Raw genomic sequence first — 25,615 nt, forward strand, 5'->3', positions numbered from 1 at the left:
CACAGGGATTATAAGTTAAATAACTACAATATACTTATACTCTCGTATGTCACTGGACTGGATTTTCTTTCACATCTTAAAACAGGAAGGCTGAAAATTATAATGGGAAGAGATAGGAGCTACTTTTCTTACTCATGCTCCCTGGCCTGCTTTTCCAGTATCTACTGGAATTTCTATTCCTTTATGTTGAGGGGAAGGGGATTATTATCATTTTAAGAAGTATTTAATAAAACTTTTAATAAAATGTTTTATACTATTATCAAACGTTTACTCTCCCTCCACTACTCAATGGTTCCTAAAAAGTAAAAGGCAGTTTTCCAGTTTTTAAAAACAAAGTATGGTGGAGGGAGGGCTTCCCCAACAGCTCAATGGGAAAGAATCCACCTGCCGATGCAGGAGATGCAGGTATGATCCCCGGGTTGGGAAGATTATCGTTGGAGGAGAAAATGGCAACCTACTCCACTATTCTTGCCAGAGTAAACCCACAGACAGAGAAGCCTGGTAGGCTAAAGTCCATGAGGTAGCAAAGGACTAGACAAGACTGAAACGACTGAGCACACACGCATGGTGGAGGGAATGATAAAGGTTTTATTAGCAGCAAGCAATGTACTAGGGCTTGCATTGCAAAGTTGTAACCATGAAGATTTTAAAGTACTGGCCCCTCAAAATTGGAGCTTTTTGTGCTATTAAAAATAATGGATGCTCTGAATTTAATGGAGAAATTATAAAAATAATTATATAATTACGTTGAGATTTTCTATATTCCATGGCAAGGACTATCAAACTTTAGCATGCATTAGATGGACCTGGAGGGCAAGACCTGGTCCCCAGAATTTCAGATACCACAGGCCTGAGGTGAGACTGAGTAATATTTATTTCTGGAGTTACCTGGTGGACCTGTGGTTGGGAATCCACCTGTCAATGAAGGGACATGGGTTTGATCCCTGGTCTGGGAAGATTCCACATGCTGCAGGTAAATAAGCCCGTACGACACAACTACTGAAGCCCATGTACCCCAGAGTCCATGCTCTGCAACAAAAGAAGGCACCACAACGGGAAGCCCACACACCCGCAACTAGAGAAAGCCTTAGGCACAGCAATGAAGAGCAAGTGCAGCCAAAAATAAAATAAATAAAAACTTAAAAAACAGTAATACATATTTCAAACAATTTCCCATGTGATGCTGTTGCTACTAGTCTAGGTTACCACACTTTGACAATCAGTGCCCTATGGTAAACTATGCTATTTTGTGTATTGGCATATACATATACTACAGTATATCGTGTATTGGCAGAGCAGGCCTAGGATTTCTAGTCCAAGACAATAACTTCAATGTTTGCAACCAAGAGCAATATGTTTTTTTTTTCTTACTGTTTTCTCAAACAAGCTAAATGACTGGTGTTGTGTAATTATCTCTGTGTTTCTGTTTGTCCACATTTGAAAAACAGACTAAGAAATTTGAATAGTGCATTACTACGAACAGGAAACAACAGTTAGAACTGGACATGGAACAACAGACTGGTTCCAAATAGGAAAAGGAGTACGTCAAGGCTGTATATTGTCACCCTGCTTATTTAACTTATATGCAGAGTACATCATGAGAAACGCTGGACTGGAAGAAACACAAGCTGGAATCAAGATTGCTGGGAGAAATATCAATAACCTCAGATATGCAGATGACACCACCCTTATGGCAGAAAGTGAAGAGCAACTCAAAAGCCTCTTGATGAAAGTCAAAGTGGAGAGTGAAAAAGTTGGCTTAAAGCTCAACATTCAGAAAACAACAATCACGGCATCCGGTCCCACCACTTCATGGGAAATAGATGGGGAAACAGTGGAAACAGTGTCAGACTTTATTTCTCTGGGCTCCAAAATCACTACAGATGGTGACTGCAGCCATGAAATTAAAAGACGCTTACTCCTTGGAAGGAAAGTTATGACCAACCTAGATAGCATATTCAAAAGCAGAGACATTACTTTGCCAACAAAGGTTCGTCTAGTCAAGGCTATGGTTTTTCCTGTGGTCATGTATGGATGTGAGAGCTGGACTGTGAAGAAGGCTGAGCGCCAAAGAATTGATGCTTTTGAACCGTGGTATTGGAGAGGACTCTTGAGAGTCCCTTGGACTGCAAGGAGATCCAACCAGTCCATTCTGAAGGAGATCAGCCCTGGGATTTCTTTGGAAGGAATGATGCTAAAGCTGAAACTCCAGTACTTTGGCCACCTCATGCGAAGAGTTGACTCATTGGAAAAGACTCTGATGCTGGGAGGGATTGGGGGCAGGAGGAGAAGGGGAGGACAGAGGACGAGATGGCTGGATGGCATCTCTGACTCGATGGATGTGAGTCTCAGTGAACTCCGGGAGTTGGTGATGGACAGGGAGGCCTGGCGTGCTGCGATTCATGGGGTCGCAAAGAGTCGGACATGACTGAGCGACTGATCTGATCTGATCTGATGAAGCTTCAACTGTGTATGTTGCAGTAAGGTTTCTTCCTCCAGAAAACAGATGAAAATAAAAATAACAACTTTTAATACATACTCTAATGATAATAGTAACACAACTTAAAGAAAAATATAAAGTTTTGAGTCATAACCCTGGCAAAGTAAAAATGTACCTTTTGACAAGGCAGCATAATGTAAGACAGCAAAGAACATATTGTATTCTGCAAAAACCGTCACATGCTGAGGCAGAGAGTACATGAAATAATTCAATACTATTTATTCTTGACAATTATATTATTTTACATTGAGTTTAATAGCTGTTACATTACTTAGTATGTTAGTTTAAATACATTTTGCCAGAAAGTCATTATGCATATGAAACACTCATTTTTTAAAGAAAGAAGATAAATCTTTGGTGAAATTGGTCCTGATTAACCAACTGGATATACCTACGAAATCAGACCAACTATCAGTATACTGAGGAAACTAAGGAAGTTAAACTTAGGAACCTTCAAAAATACAGTTCAGTGGCATCATATATATAAGAGTTATTGAAAATGAACAGTCACAAGGTGGCATTTAAATGTAATATTTCTGAACCTTTTAACAGTACTTTAATTGAAAATACAGTTTGATATAATAAAATATAGTAACAGTGCATAAAATATGACTATACTGGGTATGAAGGAAAGGAAAAATTGGTAACTCAGATTAGAATATAAATGAGAATCAACTGCAGAGCTTTAACATTAGAGTGAGAAAAGAATTCGGTCAAATAGTTAAAATTGTCCACATTAATGACTTCGAAAGGCTCCTACTCCTTCACATAAATTATCTAAGTGGTCCCTGATGCCATCCTGTCTGGTATCAGTTGTCACGTGAAATACAATAAAAGGAGGCTGCAGCAGACAGACTGTAATCCTGTATCCTATCGCTCACAACAAGGAACAAAGACTGCTTAAAGATAACAGATGTTTTATTTGAGGGAAGGGGAAATAAGACGGAGTTACAAAATCTTTTTGTTCTTGGAATGCAATTTTAAGTTCCCAGCAGCAACGCCAGTATGGGGAAAGGCTTACTCAAGAGAAGGGCTCCCACATATGAAGGGTTTAGGCAGTGATATGTGAGTAATGGAACACTCTTAAATCTCTTAAGAGATCCTTAAGTCCAGAAGGATCCAAAAAAGCAAAGATAACATGAAGGATGCTGTGAAGAAATCAATACCTACCATGAAAAATTCTCTTTCTTTTGTGACAAAAGAAAAGGATAATCAAGATACAGATTCTATAGAAAGTAAGTCTAAGTTGTGTTTATCATTATAGTATGTTGGAAAATGAAGTGTTTACAAATTGCAAGTACTATGATGCATGCACGCGTGCTAAGTTGTGTCCAACTCTTCGCAACCCTATGGACTGTAGCCCACATGGCCCCTCTGTCCATGGAATTTCCTAGGCAAGAATACTGGAGTGAGTTGCCATTTCCTACTCTAGGGATCTTCCCAAGCCAGGGATTGAACCGGCATATCATGCATCTCTTGGGGTTCTTTACCACTAGTGCCATCTGAGAAGCTCTAAGTACTATGATAGGAGAGCAAAATTAATAAACCTTAGTTGGTCACTGTTGATTCGACCTCAAGAATATTTAACTTGTACTGTTACTAAACAGTGTCTTTATAAGCAAGATAAACAACTGAACCAGTAACAATTAGACTTTTTAAAGCAAATATGAGAAACAAATATACCAATGAGAAATAAAAACCTGCTTATGACATAGTAATTTTGGGTAGAAAGCTCCCATCCTCGTAAGAGAAGTGGAGATCAAAAAAACACAAGAAGACTGAGCTGTGGACATAGGTTAGGGTTTCTGTACAAGCTGGCATCCTTACTACACCTACAGGACGACACACCAAGACCTTTTTTTTTAACCTATTGAACATAACTTTGGCAGTGGCTCGGCTGAGCCAAGGCACAGTCTAAAGGACTTGATAGAGGCATATTTAACTCTAGCTTATACATATCCACGATATGCCCAGATCATGAGCATCAGTTTAGTTCAGTTGCTCAGTCATGTCCGACTCTTTGAGACTCCATGGAGTGCAGCATGCCAGGCTTCCCTGTCCATCCTCAACTCCTGGAGCTTGCTCAAATTCATGTCCATGGAGTTGGACATGGCATGGAGTGATGCCATCCAACCATCTCATCCTGTGTCCCCTTCTCTTCCCGCTTTCAACTTTTCCCAGCATCAGGGTCTTTTCAAATGAGTCAGTTCTTTGCATCAGGTGGCCCAAGTATTGGGAGTTTCAGCTTCAGCATCAGTCCTTCCAATGAATATTCAGGACTGATTTCCTTTAGGATGGACTGGTTGGATCTCCTTGCTCTCCAAGGGACTCTCAAGAGTCTTCTCCAACACCACAGTTCAAAAGCATCAATTCTTTGGCACTCAGCTTTCCTTATAGTCCAACTCTCACATCTATACATGACTACTGGGAAAAACCATAGCTTTGACTAGATGGACCTTTGTTGGAAAAGTGATGTCTCTGTTTTTTAATATGTTGTCTAGGTTGGTCATAGTTTTTCTTCCAAGGAGCAAGCGTCTTTTAATTTCATGGCTACAGTCATCATCCACAGTGATTTTGGAGCCCAAAAAATCACATGAGCATATCATATCACATGAGCAGAACAAAGTAACTGTTGGCATAACTTTCTTCTTTGCCTACTGAACCTCTCCCCACCCTTTTTAAGAGATTGGTGTTGAGAGTGCTCAATTTGGCTGACTTCTGTGGCATAGGGTTAGAATAACTGGGGTCATCTATATACTTATCTCAGAGACCCTTTCGATAAAAAGAGCAACCTCAGTTACCTGGATTAGCTATAGAGGAGCACTTCTCAAACTGCAATGTTCTCATAAGCACTTGGGGATCTTGTTAAGATGCAGATTCTAATTCTGGGATGGAGCCTGAATTTCTGCATTTCTCATAAAATCCTAAGTGATGCCATATTGCTGGTCCATAAGCCACAGTTTGACTAGCAAAACTTTAGACCTATAGATCACACTTGAAAATTTCAAAAGAAGATGTTATATAATAGTAATACCCTAGGAAAAGCAAATCAAAACAAAAAAGAAAAATTATAACTTTGAATAGTATCTGTCAACCAAGAAAATAGAAAAACTCACTGCTGAAACCAAATAACCAAGAAATTTTCAATTCATAGAATCAAGAGGCTCTGTACACCTAAGGGCAGGATGCATATAAAGAAAGCTTCATCATAATCAAGCTGCAGAAAATAAAAGACATAGGGAAAAAAGTATTAAAAGCAGAGAAGAAACATCCAAATCTTCTTACTCCCAAAGTAACACTGCTCCTACCCTACTTAACCCCATCTCTTCAAATCCATGGGAGGAGAGCAGCACACTTCACACAGACACCGGTTTGTTTTGCACATGCTATAAAAGGAATACCTCCTCATCTATAGCACTGCTTCAAGAAAGTCCTAAGTCTTTGTCTTCTAAAACCCCTTCCTTTTCAACAGGTCACAGCTCTCTATCCTTGGATTCCATACCTCAGTCTCTCACTTCCCATACTGCCTCAAAGTAGGGTCTAGAGTGCTTTCAGATACTTAACATTAAATTCCCTTTCTTCTACTTATATTTTTAAGAGGCTAATTACTGTTCTAAATCAACATTATTCAAGGGAGGAATGTGGGCCTGCTATCCACAGGATGCAAAGTAATGATCCACTGGAGTGTAGAATAATGATCCACTGGAGTATAGAACAAAAACATTGGAACTTCTATTTGTCTTTAATTTCTCCTTTAAATTTTGTATTTTATGCCTATTTTATAATACATGTAATTTAGTACATACACACAATAAACAAACACATTTGTTGTCAATAATTTCTTACTATGGGGACCACTGGCTAAAATGACAGAATACTGTCCATAGGTACTGGGATTTGGCACATGCAAACTTGAAAGGATAGGAAGTAGGCAACACTGTTGATCCTTCTTCTCAAATTAATGCAGACTTCAGATCTTAAACAGAAATTAAGGGTATGCTCAGAGTTTAGGGGAAAAAAGAAAAAAAAAGGAAAACTGAAGGTACCCCTTGAAAAGAAATATCTTTTCCTCCTCTCCCAACTGAACCAGGCAATGGAATGTTTAGTTGTAAAAAAGTTATACTAATTACAATAAACTGCTTACCACTGCATCATACATACTGCTTCTTGTTCATTTTGATAATTATAAAGGCCTAATTGATTACCTGGTTTTAGTATCAAATACAACTTGTAGTTAGACACATGCCATTTTTTTAGGCTGCCCAGGATCTAAACACTATTCCTATTTGGAGAATCCAACGCTTTTTGAAACAGTTCTTTCCTCAACAGAAGCTGAAAAGTGCCACACCATATGTTAGCTTTCCCAGACTCTCTCACAGCTAGGGGCATCGGCATATGATCTGGTTCTCCCAGGCACATCCTCCCCTAACCTTGAACTAAAACCAGTGTAACGATACATTCCAATTTCCACAGGTAGTGGTTGCAAACGCTCCAGTGCTAGTAAAGAGTGTACATTATCTTTGGTGATAGTGGTGCAATTTGAGGTGTCTATCCCCAGGTGGCAATGCTAGTGGTGTCTTCACTGGATAAGTTCTGCCACATGATTTGGGCCACATTCCTGGTTACTTAATTATAAGTAAGTAACCTTTTACTAGCCTGGTTCTCCAGTCCTCCCAGAGATCATGGGGGCTACTCATAACCACAGCCAGTGTCTGCTGCTTGTAATTAAGATCCTAACTAATTATTTATGCTCAATTTCCATAGTTTATTTGGTTATCTGTTTGTATAGATAAATTGGATACCCATATCCATTGGATAATCATATTAAATTGGTTATCTATTTGTATCTAGTTAACAACACAGCTCTTCAGTGACACTACCTTTAAAACAAATAAACCAACCTTTCAAAGGTTTATTCTGTATCAAAGTGCCCAATTTTGCAAAATGAAGTCTGTATTTTATACTTAATATTTTTTTTTCAATTGAATAAAATCTTTGGCTTACCTAATCAACATAGTTTTAGGACGTGAACAGATACCACTTTCCTAAACAAATTTTAGAGTAAAGTAATAAAGTCTATGAACGATTTCCTCAAGTAGTGGTTCTTAGGCCACATACACCTGGAACTATCCGACTGCTTGTTAAAAATGGAACTTAATGGACCCCACCCAGATCTGCTGAATCAGACTCTCTAGGGTCTGGACCCAGGAATGTATGTATATTTTAAGTGCCATAGGGGATTTTATGGAGAAGGCAATGGCACCCCACTCCAGTACTCTTGCCTGGAAAATTCCATGGAAAGAGGAGCCTGGAAGGCTGCAGTTCATGGGGTCGCTGAGGGTCGGACACGACTGAGCGACTTCACTTTCACTTTTCACTTTCATGCATTGGAGAAGGAAATGGCAACCCACTCCAGTGTTCTTGCCTGGAGAATCCCAGGGACGGGGGAGCCTGGTGGGCTGCCGTCTATAGGGTTGCACAGAGTTGGACACGACTGAAGTGACTTAGCAGCAGTAGTAGCAGGGGATTTTATGCACACTAAAGTTTGAGAACCAACAGGTTATGGTCTGTCACTTGATAACAGATGATCAGATATCACAATGTTACTGAGATAGAAAAAGGATCACATATTTATCAGGCTTAGAGTCTCCTTGGATAACTGAGCCTTGCCTAATTATTAAAGTTATAAATACTGAATATACATGGAAAGCCTGCTTTACTGTAAGGAGTTTAAAATTTGTTTTACTTCTTTTATTAGCAAATCAAGGTCCTATTCTAAAATTTTTCAAACATCTAAAAATTCTCAATTGTTACTTATTATTTTGAGGTGCTGACTCCTAGCACATGTAACATGATCACTCTTACCCTCTATGACACCAATTAAAGAGGGTCTGAATGCCTGACTTTTGACATAAAAGGGAAGTATATTCACTGGAATTATACTTGAGAATATTTTGATTGAATTCTACTATATCATTGAAACCCCAAGGCTCCTCATTAAACCCAGTCACACAGAAGTCAGTTGTCACTATTTTTAAAGCTAAGAAAGAGAATAGGCTTTTCATTTCCTGTTTTTGCCTTCTCATTCACCCACTTTTCCCTCCCATCCCTACCATCCATATCCCATCCATGCATCCATCCATAAAACAAACAAAGGATATTTGGTATTGTACTAAGTGATATACAAAATAAAGTTAAGACAGAACCCTCTATGTAAGGCAGAATCCTAAAATGCCTTCCACAGATCTCCACCCTAATCCCTGGGACTGTGAATATGAAATATCACTGATCATATTTCTCATGAGCCAGAAGGGATTTTGTGGATATAATTAAGTAACTGCTAATCAACTGACTCGGAGAAGGCAATGGCAACCCACTCCAGTACTCCTGCCTGGAAAATCCCATGGACGGAGGAGCCTGGTAGGCTGCAGTCCATGGGGTCGCTAAGAGTCGGACACGACTGAGCAACTTCACTTTCACTTTTCACTTTCATGCACTGGAGGAGGAAACTGCAACCCACTCCAGTGTTCTTGCTTGGAGAATCCTAGGGACGGCAGGGCCTGGTGGGCTGCCGTCTATGGGGTCGCACAGAGTCAGACAGGACTGAAGCGACTTAGCAGCAGCAGCAGCAATCAACTGACTGGAATCAAAATTGCTGGGAGAAATATCAATAACCTCAGATATGCAGATGACACCACCCTTATGGCAGAAAGTGAAGAGGAACTCAAAAGCCTCTTGATGAAACTGAAAGTGGAGAGTGAAAAAGTTGGCCTAAAGCTCAACATTCAGAAAACGAAGATCATGGCATCTGGTCTTATCACTTCATGGGAAATAGATGAGGAAACAGTGGAAACAGTGTCAGACTTTATTTTTTAGGGTTCCAAAATCACTGCAGATGGTGACTGCAGCCATGAAATTAAAAGACGCTTACTCCTTGGAAGGAAAGTTATGACCAACCTAGATAGCATATTCAAAAGCAGAGACATTACTTTGCCAACAAAGGTCCGTCTAGTCAAAGCTATGTTTTTTCCAGTAGTCATGTATGGATGTGAGAGTAGGACCATAAAGAAAGCTGAGTGCTGAAGAATTGATGCTTTTGAACTGTGGTGTTGGAGAAGACTCTTGAGAGTCCCTTGGACTGCAAGGAGATCCAACCAGTCCATTCTGAAGGAGATCAGCCCTGGGATTTCTTTGGAAGGAATGATGCTGAAGCTGAAACTCCAGTACTTTGGCCACCTCATGCGAAGAGTTGACTCATTGGAAAAGACTCTGATGCTGGGAGGGATTGGGGGCAGGAGAAGAAGGGGACGACAGAGGATGAGATGGCTGGATGGCATCACTGGCTCAATGGACGTGAGTCTGGGTGAACTCAGGGAGCTGGTGATGGACAGGGAGGCCTGGCATGCTGCAATTCATGGGGTCGCAAAGAGTGGGATACGACTGAGCGACTGAACTGAACTGAATATACCTTCTTTAAGTTAATATGGAAAAAAGACACCTGTTCATGGTGACAGTAAAAAAAAAAGTGTGAACAAGTATTAGGGAAGCAAGAAAAGTGACTAGTGAAGGCGGATGGTAAAGAGATAGAAAAGGCAAAGGGGAAGGCAAAAAAGAAGAGGTGATATGAGTAATAATCAAGTTAAGAATGAATAAGTAAGCCAAAGAAGCACATTAAAAAAGTAATAAATTATAAATGCAGATGTACAATTTTTAAAAAATACTATAAAGTGAATAACCATATAGGTGAAGAATCCAGGTTAAAGAATAGAATATTTTCAGTACTTCAGAAATGCACCCACCCTTAACCCACTGCCCCTTTCCTTTAATATTTTCCCCTCTCACTTACAAGTAGAGTGAGTGAGTGAGTGAAGTCGCTCAGTCGTGTCCGACTCTTTGCGAACCCATGGACTGTAGCCTACAAGGCTCCTCTGTCCATGGAATTTTCCAGGCAAGCGTACTGGAGTGCGTTGCCATTTACTTCTCCAGGGGATCTTCCTGACCTGGGGATAGAACCCAAATCTCCCGCACTGCAGGCAGACGCTTTAGCATTTGAGCCACCAGGGAAGTCCCCACTTACAAGTAACCATAATTCTAACTTTTACGGTAATTACTTTCTTGCCTCTTAAAAGTTTTAGCATTTATGAATGATTATGTTTGTTTTTGACCTTCATTTAAGCATATTTGTACTGCAAATACAGTGTCATATACTTCATTTGCTTAACGTGCTTCCAAGGTTCATGTATGTAATTGCGTGCAGTTGTAACTTATTCATTTTCACTGCTGTGAAATCACATAAATATCCAAAATTGATTTACCCATTCTATTGATGGAGAAGGAAATGGCAACCCATTCCATTATTCTTGCTTGGGAAATCCCATGGACAGAGGAGCCTGGCAGGTACAGTCCATGGGGTCACAAAAGAGTCTGACATGACTTTGCAACTAAACAACATTATATTGATGATCGTTTCTTTTTTTGTTTTGTCAAATATGAATGTTATGAACATTCTTGGGCTTCCCTGGTGGCTCAGACAGTAAAGAATCCGCCTGCAATGCAGGAGATGTGGGTTCAATCCCTGGTTTGGGAAGATTCCCTGGAAGAGGGCATGGCAACCCACTCCAGTATTCTTGCCTGGAGAATCCCCATGGACAGAGGAGCCTGGTGGGCCACAGTCCATGGGGTCGCAAAGAGTCAAACACGACTGAGCGACTAAGCACAGCACATGAACATTCTTATACATATGTCCTGGCGCACTTATACACAAGTTTCTTTGGGGTATGTACCTCAGAGCCTGGAATTTCTGGTTCATAAAATATGTGTATTTTCAACTTTACTAGGTATTTTTCAACTCCCATTGGCATTGTATAAATGTCCCAATGCTCCACAGTCAGTACCCTTGTATTTGTGGGATCTGACATCTGCATATTCCACTAACCTTGGATTGAAAATATTTGGGGAAAATATTACAGAAAGTTCCAAAAAGCAAAACTTGAATTTGCTACGCACCAGTGACTATTTATACAACATTTAGATTGTATTAAATCTTATAAGTAATCTGGAGAGGAATTAAAGTTCAGGGAAAATTGCATGGATTATATGCAAATAGTGCCATTTTTATGTAAGGGACTTAAGCAACCACAGATTTTAGTGCCTTTGTGTGTGTGTGTCTGGGGGGTGAGCATGGGGGGTGGTCCGGAACCATTTCCCTGAGGGCACTGAGGGAGAACATTACTTTCTAGTACTCCGTACTGTCTGTCAATGAGAAGTACCTCAGTTTGGTTTTCTTTTTCGTGCCCTTGATTACTAATGAGATTGAGCACCTTTTCACACATTTATCAGTTATTTGGAATTCCTCTTTAGTGAAGTACCAGTTCAAGAGTTTTCTCAGTTTTCTATTGTGCTATCTTGTTTGTAGAAATTCTTTATATATTCTGAATATCATTTGTTTGTTGTATTTATCGCCAATCTGTTACTCTGTGGCTTATCTTTTCACTCTATGATTATAGGTCATTTCTAAAAACCCGTTTTTAATGAAAAAAATCGGTTACCTAGTTCTTATAAGAAATATGTTTAATAAATTAGTTAAAGTTCTTGGTTTGAGATTTCTTTCAAATAATAAAAAATCTACAAATTTAGAGGAGCAAGGGAGAAATTGTTAAAAGCAAGGAAATTCCTTAAATTTTTAGTACTAGTTTATGATTCTATAATTAGTAGCAGCACTGCATTTGATATTGCTGGCTACTTCAGGAACTCAAAACAGTGTTCCTTTTGTGAATTACCATATTAACAATATATTTTCTTCCAAACTTCAGTGGAGTAACTGCTTCATAAATGAATTAAAAAAAAAAAAAAATGAACATGCATGTTCCTACTTAAAAAGTCCTATTTCATTACTAGGACTTTTATTAATATTAATAAATTAATATTAATTTATTAATATTAAGCATCTAGACCCCAAATACAGCCACAGGAAAAGGAAATGAACCCTAGGAAATCCTTGGTCCCAACCTTGTTGCCATTCTTTTAGTCTCAACACTGATTTTTGTGATGATCTATGACTCATCTTCTCACCCCTCCTAAAGGCACCATCCTACTATTTACCCTTCCTATTTAAAAAACAATGCCAGTACAGCAGAGTCTAGATTTTTCCCCTGAAAACTAAATTTAAATCTTATTAAATAAGCCTTTATACTCAACAGCCATGATCTTCCCCATGGTCTCTGCTTCTCTTTATAAAATATGTATCTGTTGCAGGAGGGGAGCAGGGAGGAGGTGGCTAAGGACATAAGTAACAGGATATTTTTAAGTCTTTTGTATTGTGTCAATACAATATAAGAATTTGTTAGAACAATTCCACTTCTAGGAATTTATCTAGTAAGAAATAATAATAAGAGATGTGAGCAAAGAGTTATATTTATATAAGAGTTCACTTGCTATGCTCAGTCTTGTCCAACTCTTTATGGCCCCATGGCCTATAGTCCACCAGGCTCCTCTGCCCATGGAATTTTCCAGGCAATATTGGAGATGCCATTTTATACTCTAGTATTATTTATAAAAATAAAAAATTAGAAATAGTCTAAATGCTCAATAAAAGGGATTTGGTTAAGTGTAAATATATAATGAAAGTGAAAGAGGAGAGTGAAAAAGTTGGCCTAAAGCTCAACATTCAGAAAACGAAGATCATGACATCTGGTCCCATCTCTTCATGGGAAATCGATGGGGAAACAGTGGAAACAGTGTCAGACTTTATTTTTGGGGGCTCCAAAATCACTGCAGATGGTGACTGCAGCCATGAAATTAAAAGACTCTTACTCCTTGGAAGGAAAGTTATGACCAACCTAGATAGCATATTGAAAAGCAGAGACATTACTTTGCCAACAAAGGTCCATCTAGTCAAGGCTATGGTTTTTCCAGTAGTCATGTATGGATGCGAGAGTTGGACTGGGAAGAAGGCTGAGCGCCGAAGAATTGATGCTTTTGAACTGTGGTGTTGGAGAAGACTCTTCAGAGTCCCTTGGACTGCAAGGAGATCCAACCAGTCCATTCTAGAGGAGATCAGCCCTGGGTGTTCTTTGGAAGGAATGATGCTGAAGCTGAAACTCCAGTACTTTGGCCACCTCATGCGAAGAATTGACTCATTGGAAAAGACTCTGATGCTGGGAGGGATTGGGGGCAAGAGGACAAGGGGACGACAGAGGATGAGATGGCCGGATGGCATCCCCAACTCGATGGACGTGAGTTTCAGTGAACTCCGGGAGTTGGTGATGGACAGGGAGGCCTGGCGTGCTGCAATTCATAGGGTCACAAAGAGTCAGACATGACTGAGCGACTGAACTGAACTGAAAGATATGACACAATATTTCTAATATACTCTACAGTGGAAAAAAGCAAACTACAAAAAGCTAATACCATGTTTTTCAATATACATGTACACAGATTAAAAAAAAACACTTGGAAGAATATGTCAAAATGTTCACAGTGGTTTATTGATGCAGTAGCATTCCTTTTTTCTTTCTCTACTTTATTTTTTCCCAAATTTTCTGTAATAAACATGTGTTACTTTTATAATCATAGAAAAATTTGAATATACAGGAGTTTATATATAGGCACAAACAGTTTCTGAGTCTTTGTCATCAATTTATTCTGACAAAAGGACACAGAAAAAAACAGAAAAAATAAATATTTTCTCTTTGTATTTATATACTTTTTCTTATGGTAGTAAAAATTATACTTCTTAAGATGAACTGAATACAGAAGGAGATATAATCTCTCAGCTATCAGACTGACACAGATCACAAAGAATAAAATCAGCAAAGTGAAGACAACTCATGAGCTGCTGATACAAACCTAAGCTAAAAAACCCTTTAGGAATAACAGTTTTACAATCTGTATTTAAAAACCCCTAAAACTGTACATTCTTTTACCCAATCAATTATATTTCTAGGGATTTATCCTAAGGAAATTAAACAAGTCTGCAAAGAGATACACATGAAGTTATTTTCAGCAATATCATTTGTAACAGTGAAAGATGAAGACAATTCCAAAGTGTATCAATAGGGTAAATGAGAAGACAGTATACCTACAGCAGACTACTATTAAAAAGTATGCTACATATCTTTCTGTAGCAGATATTTTCTGATACTATATATCATATAGTGAAAAAATGATAAAACAGCCTTTACAAGATCTCATTTTAAGATGTTTTTTTAAAGTGAGAATGTATATTCATGAAGAAAATGTTTAAAGATTTCAAACCAAGGTTCACTACCAGTTTTCTGTGGTAAGTGGAATTACAAAAGATTTTTAATGTCTTATTTATAACTTTTTGTACTACAATGAGCATGTACAACTCTTAATATCAGAGGGAATGATTTTGAAACAGTCTGATTAGTCAAATAAAATTAGCTTTGGTTTTTTCCTACTCTTTTCTCATTCCTAAGGCTCTTAGAAGGTTCCTGATTTGAGTGCATGATACTCACAGATGAAAAATGGGTCAACTATACAGTTAATAATGGATACACAAAGCTAGTGAAGGTGATAGAATTCCAGTTGAGCTCTTTCAAATCCTGAAAGATGATGCTGTGAAAGTGCTGCACTCAATATGCCAGCAAATCTGGAAAACTCAGCAGTGGCCACAGGACTGGAAAAGGTCAGTTCTCATTCCAATCCCAAAGAAAGGCAATGCCAAAGAAGGCTCAAACTACCGCACAATTGCACTCATCTCACACACTAGTAAAGTAATGCTCAAAATTCTCCAAGCCAGGATTCAGCAATATGTGAACCGTGAACTTCCTGATGTTCAAGCTGGTTTTAGAAAAGGCAGAGGAACCAGAGATCAAATTGCCAACATCCGCTGGATCATGGAAAAAGCAAGAGAGTTCCAGAAAAACATCTATTTCTGCTTTATTGACTATGCCAAAACCTTTGACTGTGTGGATCACAATAAACTGTGGAAAATTCTGCAAGAGATGGGAATACCAGACCACCTGATCTGCCTCTTGAGAAATTTGTATGCAGGTCAGGAAGCAACAGTTAGAACTGGCCATGGAACAACAGACTGGTTCCAAATAGGAAAAGGAGTACGTCAAGGCTGTATATTGTCACCCTGCTTATTTAACTTATATGCAGAGTACATCATGAGAAACGCTGGACTGGAAGAAACACAAGCTGGAATCAAGATTGCTGGGAGAAATATCAATAACCTCAGATATGCAGATGACACCACCCTTATGGCAGAAAGTGAAGAGGAACTCAAAAGCCTCTTGATGGAAGTGAAAGAGGAGAGTGAAAAAGTTGGCTTAAAGCTCAACATTCAGAAAACTAAGATCATGGCATCCGGTCCCATCACTTCATGGGAAATAGATGGGGAAACAGTGGAAACAGTGTCAGACTTTATTTTTCTGGGCTCCAAAATCACTACAGATGGTGACTGCAGCCATGAAATTAAAAGACGCTTACTGCTTGGAAGGAAAGTTATGACCAACCTAGACAGCATATTCAAAAGCAGAGACATTACTTTGCCAACAAAGGTTCGTCTAGTCAAGGCTATGGTTTTTCCTGTGGTCATGTATGAATGTGAGAGTTGGACTGTGAAGAAAGCTGAGCGCCAAAGAATTGATGCTTTTGAACTGTGGTGTTGGAGAAGACTCTTGAGAGTCCCTTGGACTGCAAGGAGATCCAACCAGTCCATTCTGAAGGAGATCAGCCCTGGGATTTCTTTGGAAGGAATGATGCTGAAGCTGAAACTCCAGTACTTTGGCCACCCCATGCGAAGAGCTGACTCATTGGAAAAGACTCTGATGCTGGGAGGGATTGGGGGCAAGAGGAGAAGGGAACGACAGAGGATGAGATGGCTGGATGGCATCACTGACTCGATGGACATGAGTCTCAGTGAACTCCAGGAGTTGGTGATGGACAGGGAGGCCTGGCGTGCTGCGATTCATGGGGTCGCAAAGAGTCAGACACGACTGAGTGACTGATCTGATCTGATACAGTTAATGCCTCTATTAACAAAGAGGGCATGCTTAAATGGCAGTTTTTATTAAGAAGATATTATTTCTAGGACTTGCCTAATGGTCCAGCAGCTAAGACTCTGTGCTCCTAATGTAGGGGGCCCAGGTTCAATCCGTGGTCAGGGAACTAGATCCCACATGGCACAACTAAGAGTTCGCAAGCAACAACTAAAGATCCCACGTGCTGCAACAAAGATCCTGCGTGCTTCAGCGAAGACCTGTTGCAGGCAACAAAAGTAAAAAGTCAACACCCTTTAAAAAAAAAACCAAGATATTATTTCTAGAAGAAAAAATGATATATCCCCTTTCAGACCTGAGTTATTATCAAAGATCTAGTAATTATGACTGAGCCCCCATTTGCTGCTGTCTTCTAAACAATTATTTAAGTGTTCTCATCTCTAGTGATGATGGTGGCTTATTGTATTCATGGATATAGAAAGGCATTGCAGTATACCCCAACATCACTGTCAAATATAACTTTCTGTGATGGGAAGATTCTATTACCTGTGCTGTCCAATATAATGGACAGTAGGTCTATCTAATGTGCTGACCAATATGACACATGTGGCCACTGAGCATTTGAAATGTGGCTAGTACAATGAAGGAACCAAATTTAAAATTTTTAACTTATTTTAATAACCACTTATGGCTAGTAGCTACTATACTGGACAGCACTGTTGTAGAAAATTCACAGTACACACACTGCAACTGATATAAAATATACATAAATAAGTATCCAAGAGAAATATGGTTTCCACTTAAGACCTGGCATTTCAGTGCATATTTCCAAGACTAATGAAACCATGACTGTGTGAGTTACAGAATGTTTTTTGAAAAATTAAACAGTCTTTTATGCAATCCTCATTCTTCTTTATGCAGGAAATAAGCACACAATTCTTGAAAGCCTTATTCTCATGGCTTCAATAAGACTGTGTTACTTAGGCTCACCCATTACATCTCCATTTCTTTCTTTTTTTTGTATCATTAGTCTCTTCCATCTGCCATCAACCACAGGCTTGTCCCAAAAGATGAATCCTTGGTTTCCTGTTTTCGATTTTCCATTCAGAAAAGACTTCTTACACCTTCAACTATGATCCTATTTGTCTTCTGCAAAACAGCACTTCACTACACAACCTTAAACAAAGTCTTAATCTTTAAGACAGCTTCTCATTTGTAAAATAACTTAGAGGGTTACTACAGTTCCTTTGGTTTTAGGAGTCTCTAAATTCTAGTAGAAGCCTAGTTATAAAACTTTGTTTCTGGTTTTTTCTCAGACTGATTCTTCTTGCCCTTTAAGTGCTATGGTACCCCATGGTTGTCAGTGACCAACTTTTCCACTCTCTACATTATCTCTCCAAGAACTGCATAAACCCTTCATTATGACTGTCTCAAATTTATGCTGCAGTTCTAACTTCACTCTTACAAGTTCCAGATTTACACTTCTATTTGCTGCACAGTTTCTTTAGTTGGCCTGACACATTTAAGACTCCAGTAGAACATGTATCCACCCCACTCCAGTACTCTTGCCTGGAAAATCCCATGGATGGAGGAGCCTGGTGGGCTGCAGTCCATGGGGTCACGAAGAGTCGGACACGACTGAGCGACTTCACTTTCACTTTTCCCTTTCATGCACTGGAGAAGGAAATGTCAACCCACTCCAGTGTTCTTGCCTGGAGAATCCCAGGGACGGGGGAGCCTGGTGGGCTGCCGTCTATGGGGTCGCACAGAGTCGGACACAACTGAAGTGACTTAACAGCAACAGAACATGTATCAGGCCAACTAAAGAAACTGAACCAAACTTTGTCAGTACGGCTTAGTGATCAAAAACAGAAGTTTTAGGATCAGATGTATCTGAAGTTGAATCCTAGTGCTGTCATTTATTACCTGTGTAACAATGATCAGATTAACCTCAAGTCTCCATTTTTACATGTAAAATGGGGTTAAAACTAGTACTTACAACTCAGGTGGTTGTTATATGTGCATTTTATATATATAGCTTAGTACAATATCTGAAATATGCTAACAGATCAAAAAATGTTAGCTACTATTATTATCACTATTATATTACCACCTTCCTAGTCCTACAGGTTTAATAACTCAGGCAACTTGATGCATTCTGTCTCTTTAAAAAAAAAAAAAAAATCAGTCAACATTTGTACATTTATTTTCCAGTATGATCTCAGACTGTTTTTCATTCCTTGACTGTTACTGCAGCCGGCCAAACAGATTACTAGATTTTTAATGCTTACAGGGTAGAGTCTTTTCTTATTTTTATTCTCACTATATTACCTAGCATAATGCCTTACACATAAAAGTTTTGCTATTATTAGACAATTCAAATAATCTTTATATTTATTTATTCTATTCACTAGATCTCTTGAGTTCTTTGAAAACAGGGAGTGTCTTGGTCCTCTCTGTGTATCTACACCTGAAAATCCTTTAGTCAACAAACATCTGTTAAATGAACAATCTCCCTGTTTCCAAACCTATCATCAGTCAGCTGCCTCAAATGCAAAGGGCAGCGCTCATATTCTCTAATCCCACCGATTTATTCTGACCAAACTGACCTCCCCACAACTTCAAGAGCAGACTTACTGTCATTACTCAGGACTCTTATTTTGTATCAAAAAGTCTACTCAGATTAAGTAGGAAAGGGAATTCATTAGCTTGTATAATTAGACAGTCCAAGGATACCACTAATTTAAAGCCTGGCTATTGATCCAAAGATTACCATCGAACTTGGCCTCATTCTTTCCATCTTTTGGCTCTGCTTTCAATTTATTGGCAAGCACCAGGTTCACACTCTATTCTCTCAGCAACTCCAGGGTTCAAAGCACGCCTCTTTCTCAACAGAATTAACACTTCTGCATGCTGATAGGAAACTGTGTCCATCTCTCAACTATCATTGTTGACAGAGGGATGGACTACTTGACTAGCTAGCCCTGAGTTATGTGCACACCTTTGTGGCAGGGTGGGATCCATTCTACTGCCTGGAATGGCTTTCCTTCCCATTTCTGCCTCCCCAAATTAAAGCTACAACTTTTCAGCCCCCAAAAGTCTTTCGTGATTTAAGATTTTCCCTGTCCATTGGATCAAGTAACTCATTTCTAAACAGACACTTCTTTTTCTTCATAAAAATCTACCATTTAAAACAAACAGGAGGGGAAAAATTCCAAGAAAATGTTGCATGATGAATTCTAATTATGTCAAGTTATAAACAGTACGGGTAATATGTACTATTTCTTAAAATGTAAGGATAGCAGTTCTATGTATCTACAGATACATTCTATATATTAGGAAACAATAGATAACCTGGCAACTTTTAATATAGTGTTCAAGTAATGTTTTCTATAGGGTCTAAATAAAACATTTCAGCTAACTAAAGTTGGGTCTGAATTCAAAGGACACTGTGTAACAGTCTATGGATTTGGAGTTACCTCAAACAGGATTTGAGTTAGGCTCAAATCATGGCTAACAACACCTTCCTTGGCTTTAGCTACAGGTCTTTAAGCAAATTATTTTTCTCTCCAAACCTGGGTTTCACTTCCTCTAAAAACAGGAATGATAATATCTATCTGTATGTAAAGAGGCTGTGTGGCACAGTGAAGAAAAAAAGAGTAAGATGGACCCAGGCTGAAATTCTACCCCTATTATTATTTATATGATTCTGAGTGGCTTTTTGTAAATCCTGTGTGATTCCTCATATGTAAATTTGGGATAATAATATTTTAAGCATTTATTTTTATTTATTTGGCTGTGCTGGGTCTTAGTTGTGGCACGAGGGATCTAGTTACCTGCCGGGATTAAACCCAGGTCCCCTACACTGGAAGTGCGGTGTCTTAGCTACTGGATCACCAGGGAAATCCTTGGGACAATAATATTTAATCCATTGGTTGTTAAGCATTTAACAAGGCAATGTACTTTAAACATCTACCACAATGAACAGTAAACAGTGAAAACTCAATCAATGATGTTATCCACATCAAATTATCTGTTTAAAATAATTTAGAGAATTAAGTATTTTTGTACTCACCAAGGTCTGCCGAAGACTTCTTATACTTAATAAGTGATATTTCTGACATTTTAGAAATTAATCTAGTCTAACAGGTTGTAAGGTACTTTGCAATCTTTTTCTCCTCTTTTAGACTTTTTGACTAAATAAAATGTCAATGAACAAAAAATCTGGTTTATAAATAAACTATTAAAGTAATAAAAATAAGTGTGGATAATTATGAATTAAAAGTTCACAGCATAGTAAGGGAAAAATCCATTGGCATTACTTATTCTTCATAAATGCCTTTGCATTTTCTTTGTTAGCTAATATTTCTTAAAGGAAAAAGACACTGGCCCTAGAGCTATTTAAAAGACAGTAAGATAATGAGCTAGATAAACTCCTACAATCAACTTATCCCTTAACTTGAGGCTTAATGTAGTAATACTGAAATGACTCATGCCAATATGAAGTCACTATGCTATCCATCTCCTGAACAGTCAGTCATATGCCATATAGCCACCTCCTGAACAGAATCACAAAATTTGGGGTATGAACGACAAGTTTAGATGCTGTCTATCAGAACACATGCAAAAGGCAAGTGGCCACTCATTTACATAAACAAAAAAATTTAATTTTAAGGTCATTCACTAAAAAACACAAACCATATTCTATATAACTGTTTTCAAAAAGATTAAACAGACATTTGATTCCTTCCATTTTACACAAGAGGCAAAGTTTCTTTGGAAAACAGTTTCTTGAAGTAGTGTTAACAGTTTTGCTTATCTTTCCAAAATGAGTGAATCATATGTAATACTCGGCAATCTTTAATGAGTGCACAAACATAGGAAAAGTTAACAGCTTAAGAAAGGTTGTATGAAAATAATTACATCATACTATATACTATACGTAAGAGATGTTTTCCTCCTTTGTACTGTTTTTAATCTACTCCTTGAGGAAGCTGTATTTTAAACACAAAGGAAACATGTTGAACACCTCAGTCACCAGATATTGTTCTCTACATCTAAGAAAATCAAAGAGTATCTAATTTATTTTATTTTCTGTTAAAAAAATATGTATAAGGCAAAGTAATTTTTTTTTTAAAGAATTAAACATAGATACAGTAGGCAATCTTTTGTGCCTTTTCTAAATAGTTTTCTTCCTGCAACTGTTTTTTGAGGGGGCATGAGGAAAGAGGAAAAGTAGTGGAAGTCTTAAAGTTGCCCCTAGTTATTTTTACAAGTAAGTACATTTGGTAAGTCAACTAGACGAAGGGGAGAAAGAAAAAGCGTTCGGGCTCACTCTGAAAACAACAGTTTTTAAAAAACGCCAGTGCTGAGAGTCATGCTTTCCTGACAATGCAGGGACCAATATTATTCCGATTAAAAGCGCGCTACAAACCTAAATCTGTAAAGTCAATTTGGCATCCTAAATTCGAATTGGTCTGCAGCAATCAGGCGGAGCAAGGGTCTACCTCAGCTTCCGCAGAAGTTAATTTTCTAGGAAAGTAAAACAGTACCCATCAGTTTCCTACGGCCTTCTTCCCCGAGAGATGCTGCTGTCCGCCTCGCCCCAGGCTCGGGGTCTGACCCGCAGGCCTGGGTGGGTTGGGGCAGTCGGCTTCTCCCCGTTAACCTGGTCCCGACCAGGAGTAACAGGACCAGTTACTGTAACTACCCGCGATTCCCCCGAACGGCCAGGGCGGCCTCCAACCGCGCCCGGGGCCTCCTGTCCCCTGGGATGTCCCCCACCCCACTCACCCGCCCGAGTGGTGTCCGTCAGGTCGTGGTTGGCCGCTCCCCGGGGAAACTCCCTCAGTTTCCGGCCGCTCAGGCTCAGCACCCCGGTTACCGCCGCCTCCTCCAGCGCTCGGTCGAGGGAGCGGCTCCACGAGCCCGGGCCAGGACCAGGGCCTGCCCCGGAGTTTGGGCCGCAGTTAACAGCCGAGAGGTTACCTCCCGACGCTCCTGGGCAAGAGTATTCTGCAGCCGCGGCCACAGCGACCAAGCCCGCGGCCGCCATTTCCCAGCCGACAACTCTCCGGCCCTTCAGCTCAGCGCATGCGCGACCAGATGATAGGTGGGCGGGGAAAGGGGCTTACAGACCCCGGCCGGATCCCTTGATGGACAGGGCTGCGGTGCCGCTCTGCACTTCCAGGCGCTGGCCTCCGCCCACAGGAGGTTTCCAAGAGAAATTTAAAACGGAACTCACAAATCTGGAGCAGCTCCCTACGGTAGGCTCCCAGTGGCCTTTCTAACATACCCCTACAAAAATGTCTTTCAGACACGCTCCTCACCAAAACTACCTTCCTCCCTTAGGAGGATTAGAGTAAACATTAAGTTTTAACACTGTTGCTGCCACAAAAGAGGGGTAAGGTTCCTTGTCATTCTATAAGCCAAGTGATTTACGTGGAGATTGTGAATTTATTAACCATTATTGCCTGAGGGAAAAAGAAGTGTTAACCTGGCTCCCAAACTTCATCATTTTCATTGAAAGGGTTATATAAATATTTTAGGCCCTTCCTACAAAATAGCTTCTTAAGGAAAATAAACACTTTAAATAGTACCTCTTCTTTGGGCAAGATTTTATTGTTGAACAAAACTGGGTGAACCTCACTGAAGTCTAAAATTTGGGTCTAGAAGCAAAACCGAGAAAGAGAAAATGATCTTACCGTAATCTACATGTGGGAATTAAAGACAGAACTGAAGTGAGTTAAAAATGAAACCAGTTACTGGAAAATTAGAAAATATTTCATTTTATTAAAAATATTTTGTAATTTTTTACCACACCACGGGACTTGCAGGATTTTAGCTTCCTGATCCATGGACAGAGGAGCCTGGTGGGCTGCAGTTCAGAGGTTTGGTTGCAGAGTTGGCAAGACTGGGTGACTTGCACAGCAGCATGACTTCCTGAATGAGGGATTGAACCTATGCCCTCCAGAATGAAAGCTGGGAGTTCTGACCACTGGACCACCAGGTAATTCCCACCACTTCATTTTAAACCAATTAGGCCTCACATATATTACAACCAGTCTTCAGCTTATTCTTGACATTACTGAATGACACTTAAGTCATTCCTGCTAAATGATGTAAATTTCCCCTACAATCAATCAACTAGTATTTTCTGTGGGAAATAAGACTGTCAGATACAGTCCTTTTCCTAGATTGTAATTATGGAATCCAAGTCAGCCAAATAGAGATTCAGTTCAGTTCAGTTCAGTCGCTCAGTCGTGTCCGACTCTTTGCGACTCCAATAGAGATTAAAACCACAAAAAAAGGGCTGAGTGGGGGTGGTGGGAATTAACCATCAAGAGTTCAAAGAAAAGGAATCTAGTATGTCAAATTCTGAAACAAATCTGAAGGATTCTGAAGTGCAATAGGCTGGAAGGGGAAAGTAACATCCCAAATTGAAAGGAATATCAGCATGAACACATCCAGGTACGATTTATAATGGTTCATGTGGAGAACATTGCCACAGGCCAAAAAGTTCATGTCAGAGAGCAAAAGAAAGTAAGGTTGGAGAGATGCTGTCCATCACTCAAGGTGAAAGGTCCAGCTTTACAATGAAACCTTGATTAGCATTTCCCCAACTCCTAAATAGAAGAGACTGTGAAAATGTTTAATCTCAGTGCCAAAGTTCATTAGTATCAATTGCTCAGAGTTGTTCTGTAAATTGTGTTCTAGGTTCTTCAGCGATAGGTTCCATGATTAATGTCTCTAATGAACATGGGTCACCCAAATAGCAAGTGATCTGTTATCCCTGGCAGGTATCATCTATCCAATGTATGAATTGGTTTTTGTTACTCTAGACTTCTAAAATTGTTACTCTTAGAAAGACTTTAAGCTATACAAAAAGCAGGTCCTCATTTTAATTTTTTTAGAGCTATTTCAACCACAAAAGCAGAACCATATATTCCATATTAATGCTACAATGCTATAGACTTTTTTAAATGCACAGATATCATCTATATTTGATTACCAATTACCTTCCACATTTGAATTCCTGACAAATTCTCCTTATATGGCCTCATTCTTCCTATCCACCTGCACGTATCATTATAATTACAACATACAACAGAGAAGGCAATGGCAACCCACTCCAGTGCTCTTGCCTGGAAAATCCTATGGATGGAAGAGCCTGGTAGGCTGCAGTCCATGGGGTCACGAAGAGTCGGACACGACCGGGAGACTTCACTTTCACTTTTCACTTTCATGCATTGGAGAAGGAAATGGCAACCCACTCCAGTGTTCTTGCCTGGAGAATCCCAGGGACGGGAGAGCCTGGTGGGCTGCCATCTATGGGATTGTAGAGAGTCGGACACGACTGAAGTGACTTAGCAGTAGCAGCATGCTAATTCCGGCCTTTGAAGTTCTGACAAAGTTTATAAATTGATTATACTTTGTCTAGTCAACTAGATTTTAAGGTCCTTAATATGTTAAACTGTATAGTTATCTTCAAGATCCTGGCTGAGTATATCAATAGTTTAAAAATAGATTAAGTGGAAAGAAACAAAGATGCTGTTAAGTACTAACACAGTAGAGGTTATGAGCTAATACATCAGAGGTTAGGAGAAAAAAGAATTACAATATTTGAGAACAGGGTCTCATTAAGTCCAAAATATCTGTAGATATTAAGTCTACCACGGTCAAAACAGAAGCCTGTGGATACAGGAAAAATTAAGATGCTATATATACACTATAAGAACTAGTCCTACATAAAGAAAGGCTGGAAGAAAAGATAAATAAGAAGTTAATTTTGAGACCTCTAAGGATTTGAAGTTTTATCTATAAAGTAAAGGTAGAATGAGGGAATTCTCATCCTTCTCCCTCAATCTTCTCCATAAAGGGACAAAATCATCTTGAGAAAATAAGGTATGGGAAATGGGAGTCATTGTAGGGAATTCACCAGAGTCTAGTGATGAACAAAAGAAGTGATGAGAAACAGCTGCAAAAGGGCTGAGTAAAAGGGCTTCAGCGATCTCTAACTTGTTCCACTACTGACTGCTCTATGGTCTGGAAGCAGGTGAAAAGTCAATGCGGGTTTACCAAATGTTAGGAATTAACACAAAGAACCTCCCTGCTTCTCCCTGTGTATTTTATAGGCTGAAAGGTT

The 25,615-nt window shown here is 39.3% G+C and overlaps 1 protein-coding gene across 10 annotated transcripts in view; it reads right to left on the minus strand.

Moving 5' to 3' along the window:
• LRCH3 (leucine rich repeats and calponin homology domain containing 3) overlaps positions 1-22,579 on the minus strand; it is a 104,698-nt gene extending 82,119 nt beyond the window's left edge. For 3 of the 10 annotated variants that reach the window (XM_006078499.4, XM_006078503.3, XM_006078500.3), the window contains exon 1: positions 22,264-22,575. In XM_006078499.4, the coding sequence (XP_006078561.1) occupies positions 22,264-22,525 (262 nt within the window). In that variant the 5' untranslated portion in view covers positions 22,526-22,575. Of the gene's footprint in view, positions 1-22,263 lie in introns of all 10 variants that reach the window. The other 7 variants (XM_006078501.3, XM_006078498.3, XM_006078497.3 and 4 more) reach the window with 4 other exon arrangements.
• Positions 22,580-25,615: the final 3,036 nt, after the last annotated feature.

This window comes from Bubalus bubalis, chromosome 1, assembly GCF_019923935.1.
Source record: "Bubalus bubalis isolate 160015118507 breed Murrah chromosome 1, NDDB_SH_1, whole genome shotgun sequence".
Classification (NCBI taxonomy): Eukaryota; Metazoa; Chordata; class Mammalia; order Artiodactyla; family Bovidae; genus Bubalus; species Bubalus bubalis.